This window comes from Malania oleifera, chromosome 3, assembly GCF_029873635.1.
Source record: "Malania oleifera isolate guangnan ecotype guangnan chromosome 3, ASM2987363v1, whole genome shotgun sequence".
Classification (NCBI taxonomy): domain Eukaryota; kingdom Viridiplantae; phylum Streptophyta; class Magnoliopsida; order Santalales; family Ximeniaceae; genus Malania; species Malania oleifera.
In genome coordinates, this window is record NC_080419.1 from 103132346 (window position 1) to 103146765 (window position 14420).

Sequence of the window (14420 nt, forward strand, 5' to 3'; positions counted from 1 at the left end):
AGAGTTAAGGGAAGAGAGAAGACAAACGCAATTTTTACGAGGTTCAGCCAACTCGGCCTATGTCCTCGCCTTAAGCCACCCACTCAAGGATTTTACTATAATCCCTACTCCTTAAATTGGGACGGAGCTTCCCTTACAATCCGCTGCTTACAAGAGAAACAACTCTTTCCTTAAACCCGGTTCACAAGCCGAACCGTGAATACAATGAAATCTGTAAAACACTCAAAATTGCTTTCAACAAAAGCTAGTGAGTACAATTCAAATTTCTAATACATTAAAATATGATATAACTTGAAGCTCAGATTGTATGAAACGATACAATCGTTTATGTATGATATGCTTCAACACACAAATCCTTTTTTATCAAATCTCCTAAAAATATTTATATAAATCAATACTTTGGAGAACTTAGGTTAAATCTTTGAATACAAGAACAACTTTGAAGATTGCAAAGATTTAAAAACACCCTTTGTCAAAAACAATATTTCTCTCTAGATTTCAATCTCAATGTGATCTTGGTAATATTTGACTTAATGTATACATATATATATATATATATATATATATATATATATATATATAAATATCTATATGATGAGAATACCAAAGATCAAAAACTTAATATGAAATTTTCAGAAAATATCCTTCAATATATATATATATATATATATATATATATATATATATATATCGTTATGAACTCTATGGATATTCAAACAAATAGTCTTATAATATTAAAAATATCAAGCCTTTGAATGAAAAACCCACTTGACTTAAGAATATTTAATCAATGAGAAAATCGTTTCTCAAGTGGTAATCTCATCAAAATGGCCTAATATATGCAAACTCAAGATCAACCTCTTAACACATAAAAAAAATGAATTTTGTAATGAAAAGATCTTTGAAAAATATATATACTCTTGAATCGAAAACTATACAACCAATAGCTAAAACCTTTCTCAAATAATGATCTTGTCAACAACAATCTTTATATGTATATACACACTCAAGATCAATCTCTCTAATGATATTTAATAACAAGTGATGAGATGAGAACCTCTTGAAAATATTAACTCGAATTACCAACCTCAATACCAAGTTGAAATCAAGATGTATAAGTGAGATCCCTTTTGGTTTTCTGAGTTGATTTGCCCAAGGAAGATGAATATAGGTTGGAGTGCAGGCAATCGTATAACAATATGTTCAAGTCTCTCAATTCTCTTTCAATAAGATGTTCTCATTTCTTCTCGTTGATCTTAGCTAACTCACTAGGGGTTAGATATTCAATATATATAGGTATCTTGCCTTTAGAATATATCTCAACCGTTGGATCAAAAGATAGCTTGTGTGTTTGCTTATTAAAAATTAGATTTTTAAGTTTTCCCGCAAGTTCAGGTGATTGAGGTCGAAGGCCCAAGCGACTGAAGTTCCTTAAAGCTTTGAAAAATTAACTTGGAATACAGGATCAGGCAATTGATGTATGGTTCAGGCTCCTGAAGTGGCGAGTTCAGGCATCTGAAGTCCCAAGTTTAGGCGACCGAAGTGCCTCGACCAAATTTTGTGTTTCACCATTAATTCTTCAGGTGACTGAGTTTGATCTTCATGCTTCTGAAGAAATTTTTCGGGCGACCGAGGTTGAGTTCAGGCTACTAAAGTTCCCATTTTCTAAGTTTTTCTTTTCTAATTTAAAATTATGCTTTACTCTCTTTCTTTGCTATTTTATAAAAATATTTTCTAGGGTTTTAACAATATTTCTAATGATGTTCATGATATGCATGAGTCCTAAAGTCATTCTAGGATATATGTTGAGTTGCAAATTAAATCATATGAAAATGTAAATACATGAGATTTAAGTAACAATTCCCATGACATTCTTGAACTTTGCCGCTTGCATCTTGATTCTCATACTCTTTGAGTTCCATGAATCTTGCCAAGATAAGTATGCTTTACTTTATGGCTTCCATGACTCGTTATCCTTCCGTGTATGCTAAATATAATTGATGTTCACAAAATCAATGCACAGATCAAATACCAAATAATTTGTCATTATCAAAATCGGATTGGACTCGTAGAGTCAACACCCTCCAAGGCACGGTTGACGGAAATCCACACACTATCTGAGATATGTGGTTGCACTCTAATATGAAATAGTTACGGTACCGTGCTCTGCTGATTGAATCTAATTGAAATAATTAATTTGATTGAAATAATTCATCAGATTCTAATAGTATATAATACTAATATATAATTATCTCCGCGTTTCATCATGATTCCAAAATAACCATAACATTGTAAATCTGCTGTGAAAATATTATAATATCTGACTGAAATAACTGTAATATCTGATCTGTATTATTTGACTGAATAAAATGTAATGTTTGGGTGTTATGGATTTGAAATTCTGGAAATCATGGTATTCTATAAATATTGTAAAATATCTGTCTGTAAAATATTTGTCTGTAAAATATCTTTCTGTAAAATATCTTTCTGTATGTAATCTGTGAAATATCTGTCTGAATATATATATATATATATATATATATATATATTGTAAATCATGATATTTTAAATAAAACTGTATAAATTTTGAACTGTTATGATATTAACTCATGCCACACAACTAAAATAATTAACTATCCCATATCCTGAAATTTGTATTTTCTAATAATAAAGGTAATTTATGATCTGAATAATAACCCTGAAAATCTTATAATGTAATATCTATAACCATCTGAATTTCATATACCGGAATACATATACTTTACTGATAAAAATTCCTAATTTAATTGGCATAGCATATTTCTCTTACCTGATTAACTGAACTCGCCTACTGATTCTAACTCACGCCCACGACGTTCATAATTCCATAATCCTGAAATTATACATATATATTTCCCTGTCAATCAACTGAATTTCCTAGAATAGTTTCATACTCACATTTCTGAATTATAAACTATTTATCATTTACCTACGTCCCTAAAGAAATACACCCACTGAAAACCCAGCCTGCCTGCATGTATACACCAACCCTGAATTATACAAAATCCCAATTTCTCAATTTAACCTTAGAAATACATTCACACCTAAGCTTATACCTTCAATAATTAAATAATCAACCAAAAACACTCAAATAACACCCTTACCTTAGTTTTGGAATGGTACCTCAAAACCCCAGATTGAAATTTTATTTCGCCTACGTTGTAAAGAATCTTTTTAGGAACCCCGTGGTGGTTCCTGATCATCAAAACGAGGCTTATTGGAGCAGAAATTGTAGAGAGAAGGGGAGGGGTTTCGTGGGTTTCCTTGAGAGACAGAGAGTGTGTGATTTTATCTGATGAAAAATGAAGCTCTCAGTATTTTATAACTTCTAGCATTGGCCAGAAAACCATTGCCGGTTTTCTGTGCTTCTCAAAAAACTGTTGTTGGTTTTCTATTAATTGGCCCCTTAATTTATCGTTTTACCTTTACCCAGCTGCGGTTAAAACCCAAAACCATCGTCGATTTTCTGGATCCTTCAGAAAATCGTCGTCGATTTTCTCCTTCTTTGACTAAAAATCCATTTTTTTTTTCCATTTCCTTTTATTATTATAATTTTCGGGTCACTACACGCATGATATATATAGAAACCGTTGTTTTGGTGATTAGGGTGTTCTGACGTAGATTTTGAGAGAGAGGAAAAATTGTACTGCCGCACTCTGTATTTTTTTCCTAATAATAGTGAAATCCCTATAATTCTGTAGATGTAGGCAAAAATTACTGAATCGCGTAAATACTATATTGTGCGTGTGATTATTTTTCTTTTGGCATTTTTTTTTTAAATTTTGTTTCTCATAAGCATTTTGGGAATTTCACGATAATTTCCCTACACTCGGGGACTAGTCACGAAAGGTTCGGGATTAGGACGAGAACTGCTGAACTAGGAAGAGGGGCTTACTACTTAGGGCCTTAGGCGAAGTCGCGAAGAGGCGATTCGCAAAGACGCTGAAGAAGGAGAAGTGGAGAAGTGGAGAACTGGAGAAGGACTGAACTCTAAAGCCTGAAGGAGAACCAGAGGTAGAGCTACTGCCATAGACCTGCAGGGCGCAGGGGACACGAACAGAAATACAGAACCGAGAACCGAATGCCCAATTGCCTTTAACATATAATATATATATATATATATATATATATTACTAATTTATATTTATTTTTTAATTTAATTATTGATTCGAGTAATTCACTTAACCGAATTAAAATTCCTTATAACCAAATCGATAACCGAATACCCAAAATTTGATAAATCCGTAACCGAACCAAATCGACCCTATTCTTTAACTGAATCGAACCGAACTGATTGAAATTGGTCGATTAATTCTGTTAATTAGGTTTGCCCGAATTACTAATTCCTACACACAAGCACAACGTCTTCAATTGTGTAATTGCCTGCAGCTGTATACAACTATCTTGGCTACCCCTAAAATTCTGTGTTTTCTACAAAGAAAAATGCCACATCAGCACCCCATTTTATGCCAAATGTTGCAGCTCTTTTGTTGTATTCCAACCAAAATTTAAACTCCAACAGTTCCCTCCATTTCCCTTTATAAAATAGCTACCCCAATTAGTGGGAAATCTTACTCTTTCCCCTTAATACAACTATATGCACCTGCAACTTCCCCTTTTATTACATAATCGATTATTCCTTTACTAAATCTATCAATTTCAGGCTTATCTTTTGCTGAATTTGCATTTCTATTTTGCTATTGCTTGCTTTACAGTTTTATTAAACTGAAAATGAAATAAATATAAATTCAAAAATGTATGGGTATAAATCCAAATTACTTATTATTCAAACTGACATTAAAAAATAAAATATTATCAAAGAATAATGGATGAGAGGAAATTAATATATAATTATATATTATAATTTAAAGCCGATCATTTAACAAAGTTGATTTGTAGGGTATTTGGATAGGAGAAAAAAGTCCCTTAAAATAAATGGAAATGGATCTTCCAAATTAGGTTTAGAACTCGCTATTGCAAGATGCCAGATTAATGAAAATTAAAATCATACGACCATATGATTTATTGTAAGAATGATGTGGGTTTAACATCACTTAAGTGGACATTAATATAATATTTTATGGTTGGTGAGATCTAAATATTAGATAATAGAGAAATCGGCCCTTGTAATAGTAAATCATTTTAAAAAATATGTTTGCTATTTTTCAACTGTTAGCATTAAAAATTGAATTATGAAATGTAATAATTATATTGATTTTCATTTTTATTGTAATATTTTAAATTGTCTTTTTTGTATTTTAATCATGTAAATTTAAATTCAAGACAAAGTTGAATGTTTGACCAGCCATATTCCATTTTATTTTTTTAATCTTAAAAAAAGTTGCTAATGTTGAAACTTAGAATATTTTTTTTCCTAATTTTTAATTTTAATTTAATTTAATTTATTTGATTCTATCCCCTAACTTACAAAGCAGCAGACTTATAGCAGAGGGAATAAGCAGAGGCTGTGGAAGATTGGAATGTCAAAATCTTCGAAAGAACACGCGAGATTTGAAGCGGTGGCTGGAAGCATATTCGATTAAGCATTGAAATTACACCTCTAACCTCACATGAAAATTTATTATTGTTAAAAATGTCAAATTGTTTCATAGATTTGAATTTAACAGTATGCCGCAGCTGCCGCTCTAGGGCAGAGCAAATGCCCGTTACAACTCTTCCCTCCAGTTGCTCTGCCATTTGAGTGCTATGTTCAGTCTTTCGACGCTACCTTAGGGCCTAAATGAAGAAGAATGGGATCCACAGGAACCACTTGCGGGTGGCCGACGTCCTTATCAGCACCTCCGACGACGACGGCGGAGGCGGTGGCGAAATGGGCGGCGATGCGGCGGCGAAATCCGATGGAAGAAGGGGCTACGGAGTTCTTCGGCGATTCTCGCCGCGGGCGGCTCTGTCTCGGTGGTTGTCGTCTGTGAAGGGGTCCAAGGTCCAGAGCGTTGAGTCGCAGCGTAGGGAAGAGAAAGAGGAGGAGGGGGGTGAAGCCATTGGAGGGTCGGTGCATACAGGGTTTTTGATGAATGGACCGAAGGACAATGAACTGTCGTCTTCAAATTCGGAGGAGTGTGGGGGAGGTTCTGAAGTGATTCATGAGTCAGGTGACGATTGGATTGTTTGCTTGCTATTATGATCTGGTCAATCGGATAAAAGCATCCATTATGGTCTTGTGAACTTTCCAAGTCTGAAATAGGCTAGTTTATTTTTTATGACGTTTTAGCTGGTAAATATTATTTGGGAAACTGGGTTTTGTTGGGTACTGGTTATGAAAATATGAGCTTATATGCAATGATATTATTTTTGGGTACATCTTGCCCTCCACATGCGATTTGGTGTGGGAGCCTTGTGCTCCAGCCACCAGGTGTTCCTTCTTATTTTATCATCTTTGAGCTGTTATGTAGAACAATCTGTGACCATGGATTTAAGAGTTCCAAATTGTTGGTCAAGTATGATATATCAGTCTCAATATTGTAGTAAGAATTGTTGATTTTGTTTTATTTTGTCATTATTTTTCTCCAGGAAGATGCAAGCAGGAGACCTGTTTCAACTTGGGTGTTGGATTTGGTCTGATTTTTCTCATTGCTACAAGTAAAAATGAGCTTAATAAGATGATGGAGTTGCGCACTGAAATGGAAACTTTTCTTCAAAATGTCAAAAAGGAATGGCAAGGGAAAGATACATACTCTAAAACGGTTGACTCAAATGATAATTTTTCCTATTCAACCACTGAGTCCATAGAAGGCTCAAATGCTAATGGCCATATGCCACCACAATATCATATTGAATCATCTATTAAACAAAGCTTAGAAACACCAATGCTATGCAAACAGTATTCGGAATGTGATAAACTAGGGGAAGAAGAACATGTGAAAGGAATGGACCAGCTTGAGGCAGAGCTTGAAGCTGAGTTGGAACGTTTGGAGCTCCACTTGGACATAGAAGATTCATTAGAACAATCACAACAACAAAGGATTGAGGTATTTGGCAATTGGCATTATGCATCCTTTTTATGTATTTATTCTTTTTCCTTTTTCGATACATCATGTTTGTACAAATGTTCTAATAAGGAGCATAACATCCCTTTAAAGTGTGATTTAATTGTATTTTGAATATGTGACAATCTATATCATTGCTTAGCTGTGCTAAAAAATTACAGTCCATAATTTAGAAAAAATCAATAGGAGCCTTATCCTTATTTATTTATTTATTTTTTATAGTTTCATGGAAACTATCTCTTTGTCCATGTATGTACGTGTATATGTGTGTTTGTTGAGAGAGATGCTATGTTAAAATTATATTCATCACTTTCCCTTTCTCTCTTTGTTGTGCGTGTTGTGTCATTGATGTCCTCTCTTTGTTTTGCTTTAGTATATATATATTTTTTTAATAATTTTGAGTCATAGAACACTTGTGTTCCCAAGTTGCGTTGATTCTCATTTTAAACTTTAATGCTATATACATATATTCAGCACACCAAGGTTCCTAAAGGAAGATTTTTGGCTAGCAAAGAAAGTTGGTGGTGGGATTAAGATGTCCAAAAATTTGTAAAAAGAAAAAAAAATTGGTATAAAATATGGCAAAACTGTAGAAATGCAAAAAACTTTGAAAAGTATAAAGAGAGAAGAAAAGATGCAAAAAAGGCCTATGAAGCTAAACATAACATAGAGCTTGTGATATTTTAGACTAGATACAAAAGAAAGGGAAAAAGACATATATGAACTTGTTAGAGCTAGAGAAAGAAAAATGCAAGGATTTAGGTAATGTAAAATGTATAAAGAATGAGGACGATAATGTCTTGGTTAAAGAAGAAGACATAAAAGAGAGATGTCGAAGCTACTTTAATGGATTGTTTAATGAAAACCAAATTGATAGCTTAAACTTAGAAGTAAAAAATGAGGAAAACGCTAAAAATCTAGGATTAATTTGCAAAATTAGAGTTACTGAAGTTAAGATGGCTTTAAAAAAAATGAAAAGTGGGAAATTTGTTGGATTGGATAACATTCCAATTGAAGTTTGGAAATGTCTAGAGGATAATGGAAGTATATGGCTAACTAATTTATTCATACAATTATAAAAACGAAGAAAATGTTAAATGAATGGAGGAAAAGCACATTAATACCTATATACGAAAACAAAGATATTCAAAATTTTAATAACTGTTGCGGAATTAAACTAAGAGTCATACAATGAAACTATTGAAAAGGATAATTAAGCGAAGAATAAGGTTGGAAATGAGGGTCTCAGAGCATCAATTTGGTTTAATGCTTGGGGGATCAACTACTGAAACTATTTATCTTGTGGGAGATTAATGGAAAAGTTTACGAAAAAGAAGAGAGACCTGCATATAGTTTTTATTGACCAAGAGAAAGCCTATGATAGGATACCCTAGGGAAGTTCTTTGTTGGGTTTTAGAAAAGAAGGTAGTATACAGTAGGTATATTGATGCCATTAAGAATATGTATGATAGAGTAACGACTAGCGTTAGGACTACAGTATTTGGTATATAGGGTTTGAAGATGCCAACTCTCTCTCTTTCTCTCTCTCTCTCTCCTATTCTGATTCTCAGCATTCAGTGATTATGATTTACTTGAACAGCTAATTGTGACTTACAAGAATAGCTAAAATCCACTGTAGAGGGGATCAATACTTGTCATTGGTGTGATCCTCTTTGTTTTCATTTTTTTTTTCTAAGGATTAAGCAAATTTTATTTCTGTATGAAACTGCTAAGTTTTTCTTTTTTTTAATAATCCTTATATTCAGTTTGGAGTATTAAGTTAGAAGAAAGATTTGGAACCAAGAGGGCATTGTGGTAGTTCCGTAATGTTTCATTTCCCTTATTAAATACCATACCATCGTTAGCTGTCTCCTCAAGAGGTAAATTCTTTCATTTCTCCAACTGCATCTTGGATTAGTTCATGAGTCAAATCTCTTGTGGAAAAAAAAATCAATTTTGTTTCCTAATATTGATTTTCAATCGCGTTTGTGTGTAAGTTTATTGGCCATAATTTTTTTGGGAACACTTTATCTCCAAAAAGAGCTGTAACTTTTATCTTTAAAGATCGTTATGTTTAATTTATGAATGATTTATTATGGTGTAATGGTATTTATTTAAAGTTGAGTTCTTTCAAACTTAATCCATTGGATCATATTAAAAGGTGTGAGTGGAAAGTGGAAACTGACCTACCCTTAGAATGAGCATTATGTTTGTGCAATGCGTGCAATGCCATGGAATGGTGTAAGCCTTAAGGCATTGAGGCAGAAGACTTTTGAGAATTTTATTTTTTAGATAAAAAATATGTAAATAAATTACATATATTTTAAAAAAAAAAAAATTGAGAAAATTACCAATAAAAATTTAAAAATAAAAAATAAATTTTCAACTACTTGTTGTCTATTCTAAGAATACTAACTAATTCATTAAGTCAATCATGGCAAGATATAGTTATAAAATTGCAAAGTTCAAATTGTTTTCATATCTATGAGCAGCTCTCAATTATTTTGTAAAGGTTTCTCATATTAGCACATTCCTTTTTATAAACGTATGGTTATAATTTCTGTCCAAATCTAAATTGAGATTTACTCCTAAAATACGTCAGCCTCAGCTGAAAAAAAAGGCGGAAAAGGCATGCCTTTTGTACAAAATGCATAAATCTCAGCATATGATTTGTTGCCTTTTTTGGAATTTAGTATTTTAGACTCTGCCTCAGGGCATTTTGAGCATACCTCGTCTTGAGACAAACCTCAAGGAGAGAATCGATTGATCCTTTACAAGTTGGATTTCTTTCAAAGTTGCTCCATTGTTTCTTATTAAGGTGTGATTGCAAAGTTGAAACTGATGTGCTTTCAGAATGAGAAACATCTGTATACTTTGTGCAATGCATGCAGTGCCATGGTATGAGTACAATGGATTTGTAAAGTTTGTTTTTGTTTTGTTTTTTTTTTTCCTGTTAGTTTCTTGTTTTGCCTCTTGTTATGTGTTGTATTTCCTTTTATTTTACAACCAGCAATTAGAAATTCAGAAAGTTGAATTAGTGACTGCCTAACCATAGTGAAGAATATTTGACTGAAGGATGGAGATATTTTCTCCTCCTCCTCCTCGTCCTTCTCTCTCCTGCTCTCTCTCAGGGTTGGTCCAATTTATTTTTCCAATGGCTCAATGAGTGAGTGTTTTGATATATAAATACACTGTTGCTCATTTATTAAAAATTCCTTGTCTAGGTTTCTCAATTGTTCCTTTCCAGTACTTATTTCCCACCTGATATTATCCAAAAGAATGAAAGAAAAAAAAATTACCAAATCTTTTTTCCCCCTTAAATTTGAATGTAGATCATTTCAGTGTTGTCTAGATTAATGTTTTAAAAGGCTCAATCAGGGCTCACCTCTAGGCAAGGCAGGCTAAAAGGCCTTGAGGCTCCAAAATGCCAAATCCCAAAAAGGATTGCATGCTAAGGCTTATGCATTAGCATAAAAGGCATGCCTTTTGCGCCTTTTTAGTTGTGGCTTATGCATTTTTTGTGTGTGAATCTCAAGTTAGATTTGGCTAGAAAATTTTAATTGTGTATATATAAAAGAAATGTCTTAAAAAGAGTTGATTTCTAAAACTCTTGAACCCCAACCTTTCCAAAAATAATTGAGAGTTGTAGCTTAAATCTTGAAAATAATTTGAAATTTGTTGTGTTATGGCTATCTCTTGTCATGATTTATGTAATGAATTCAAGTTAGCAATTTTTGAATGTTCAACAAGAAGTTTGCAATTATATTTGATTTTTTTTAACATTATATTTGGGAATTTCTTAATTTTTCTCTATTTGTAAAATATATGTAATTTATTTACATATTTTTATAAAAAAATATGAAATTTGCAGAAGACTTACACCCCAATGCCTTAAGGCTTACACCTCACCTCTTAAGGGTTAGAATGCTTCAACTTCTGCCGTCACCTTTTAAAACATTGGTCTAGACTTCCACGTGACAAACCGGTAGATGAAGGCATCTCTGGAGTATCATGTTCATAGGTTTTGTTGACAACTGGCTACTAAACCTTTGGTCCCTAGGTTGTCCTGTTGGGCTTCCCATCTGCTTTGCTACCTGCCGTTGTTTTATGCCTTCCATATGACTGCTATAAATAATGCACCTTTTGGGGTCACCCTCTTTCCACTACCTAGCTTTGTCACACGTATGGCTGATACAATAATTATGTCGAAAGGGCTTATCTTGTGTCCTTTAAGAAAACTTCCGTACTTGATTCCGAAAAATACCACACGTTGGCCAAAAGGGTCAGATATTTTTCCGGTAGGGAGTTTCCAGTGGAGGACGCCTCTACATATTTCCATATTTTGGTGGGTCTGATCTAGATTGTGACGAAGTTTTATTTGGACTTGGCAATCAACAAAATCTGGGTTTGGGTGATCCCTTTATTTTCTGAAATTCGGGTTTGAATTGAAGTGAAGTTGTGGCATGGGAATTCAATTTGGAAACTAAGAAATACCTTTGATCTATCTCCATCAAGAAGTGCCTCCTAACTTTCATCAGTGCCTTCAATATTCTCCAGGCGCACACTTGCCTAGAAACCTTTGTTTAGACATGCCATTGAAGGGGCTCGGGGTGGTTATTTTAATAATCTGTTTAGTTTAATTCTGTAATAGAATGTCCTGCTATGCTTTGCCATGCTCAATGTTACATTTATGTGGCTGTTACACTGCCTGTGCTAGCAACAGGATCCTTGTTGGTGAGGTGGTGTTGCCAGGGAGCTGCTGCTGCCTTCACTACAGCCGATGAGCTGTTGCCATGTCATCACGAGCAAGCTTCTGTCACTGTTGACATGCTGCTACTCCCCTCGCCACTGCCAATCCATTATAAAGTCAAATATGTTTTCATAATTTTTTTTTTTTTCACAATTTCTTTTGGACAAAGCATTTGCCTAACGTGTGCTTTACATTTCAAAAACAAAACCAAAACATGATTTAAAAACAAAAACCAATCAGTGAAACAAAACTCAGGAATTGGAATTGTTTCCTGTTACACCTAGTTTTTATATTGTTCTTAGAATGAAAGTTGGATAATATTTTGAAAACTGCGTTTCTGTTAAATGCATTTGTTCACAATGTTTCATGCATGGGAGCACTTTGTGTTCTAGTTCTTAATTTATATGGTGCTAGTTGTGTGCTTTCTGTCTGAAAATTAAATATGGCAGGTGGATATTGAGGACACTGCTCCTCGAGGAAGCCTTAGCACGACTTTTGGAGAAGCGGTTGACCCTCCAGAGACAAGCATCAGAAAGCAGTTTGGAGTCTGTCCTAATGAACTTGAGAGAAGGTTGCATGAAGTAGTGGAAGCAAGGCAACAAGAAAGGATAAAAGAGTTAGAAGCTGCGCTAGACTCTGCTAATCACATGATTCGCGAGAAAGAAATGGAGGCCCTTTGGTGGAAAGAAACAATGCAGCTTATTTCTCAGAAAGTTCCAGAAAATTCCCAGTTTACCTAGCAATTTTTTTGAAGCTTCCCATTTTTTTGAGGTGAGCATTTGAACTTGTACAAAAAGCTGTTGAAATTAGAATGTACTATTGCTTTTAATTGTTGTATCATGTTCTCTTTGGTTATTTTGCTTGTGGGTGGGGAAGATAGTTTGCACAGAAACAAAATGGAAACAAAATGGGAAAAAGGGAAACAAGAGTACTTGTTTCATTGATGACTTCATGTGTTTGTTTGTACTCAATGATTGATATTTATGCTATTTGCCTTGTTTTATACATGTTTTTCATTCTCTCCTTGATTTAATGCTTCCATTCATTTAAAAACAAAGTTGTTTATTTTCAGTTATATAATGTTTGATGAACACAAGGAATTTTGGAAGCCTGTATTGTATTTCCACCTTTATGTTGATATTTTCTACTTGTTACAAAATTCTTTCATAGCTATTTTTGGGGTGAAAAATTAGCCACATTTTCAATATCACATGAATTAAAAGTTTTTGATCTGCCCACATGAATTAAAGTGATCATGTATGCTATCTAATTTATAAAGCATCTGTTTAGGGCATGTGGCATCATTCAAAATATTCTGATGCTTTGCTAAGCAATTGTTTCTTTAAAGATCAGTCTAGATCAATTAGTTTATTCGGAAAAAAAGAAAGAAAGAAAAAGAAATAAAATTGAAATCAATTCTTCAAATTTTTATTTGTTTAAAAAATTATTAAGAATGAGAATTTATTGCATTATGGTTAAAAATTAAAAATTTAAGGGCGCATTTGGTATTGTTGTGAAAAATTATGGAAACAAAAATCAGAAATGAAAACCAAAAATTAGAAATAGAAACTAAAAATTAGAAACTAGAAACTTATTTGATTAATATTTATAAAGCTAAAATAAATTAAACATTTAATTAAAAAATACTTATTTTAGTCTTTAAATCAAATAATATTATAAAATTTATGACTAAGATAATAAAATTTTAAAATAATAAAAATGAGAAAAAGACTACAATAAAAATAAAAATTATTATAATTATTTTATTTAATTTTTATACTTTCAAACTTTTTTATAATAAAAATTTTATTGGAGATGACAATTGAAAATAGTAAAAATATTTTGTAATTAGTTTTATTATTTTTGTGGAATTGATGTATATTTTTATTTCAATTATATTTAAATTCATATGATCATTGTAATTTAATTTTAATTTAAAAGTGTATAAATTAATAATTTAGTTCAAAAGAACTATTTTTGGATATGAAAATTTCTGACAACAGGTTGTCAAAATAATTGAAATTAATAAAAGCTAGTTTTCAATTTTTTCGCAAACATCAGAAAAGTGACAACATAAATAGAAAATTGACAACATAAACAAATGATATGTAATGTAAATTTTTTTTCATTTATTTACCATATATTTTATTGTCATTTTTAAAAATAGTTTTTCGAGTTTCAAATAGGATCTAAGTGCTTGCATGTTTGACAAGATTTATATCTTAAAAAAGCAGCACAACTTAGCTAAGCTCAATCCACTCATGGTATTTGAATGATTTATAAAAGTAATTGTTACAATTGGTGATGTCTCAAGAGGAAGGTGAATTGGATATTTTTTAAAAAATAGGTCAAATATTTAACTGATTAATCAACCTAGATCAAACTTGAGTTTAGCGTATATAGAACAATCACAAACACTGCAAATATATAAACATACAAGTGCGGAAATTAAAGGAGTGTAGGGATAAAGAAAACGATGCCGCGATTTTACAAGGTTTGATTATACCCACTTACGTCCTTGCCTCAAGACAATCACTTGAAGATTTCTACTATCAGCTCCTTCAACAAGGCGGAACTACCTGTACAACCCTCCTTCATACGAGTGGAGATACCCTTACAATCCC

At 32.7% G+C, this 14420-nt stretch overlaps 1 protein-coding gene across 1 annotated transcript; it reads left to right on the forward strand.

Annotated features, from left to right (window-relative positions):
* Positions 1–5480: 5480 nt before the first annotated feature.
* Positions 5481–12803, forward strand: LOC131151037 (protein POLAR LOCALIZATION DURING ASYMMETRIC DIVISION AND REDISTRIBUTION-like). Its single transcript, XM_058102209.1, has 3 exons — positions 5481–6152; positions 6571–7028; positions 12246–12803. The coding sequence occupies exons 1-3, from the start codon at positions 5780–5782 to the stop codon at positions 12534–12536; spliced, it is 1122 nt and encodes a 373-aa protein (XP_057958192.1). The 5' UTR covers positions 5481–5779; the 3' UTR covers positions 12537–12803.
* Positions 12804–14420: the final 1617 nt, after the last annotated feature.

What these genes read in the sequence shown, in the direction of transcription:
- LOC131151037 (XM_058102209.1), top strand. Translation starts at nt 5,780, where the DNA reads ATGAAGAAGAATGGGATCCACAGGAACCACTTGCGGGTGGCCGACGTC. An exon ending in TGAAGTGATTCATGAGTCAG is followed by an intron (nt 6,153 to 6,570) that starts GTGACGATTGGA and finishes ATTTTTCTCCAG; the next exon opens with GAAGATGCAAGCAGGAGACC. An exon ending in CACAACAACAAAGGATTGAG is followed by an intron (nt 7,029 to 12,245) that starts GTATTTGGCAAT and finishes TAAATATGGCAG; the next exon opens with GTGGATATTGAGGACACTGC.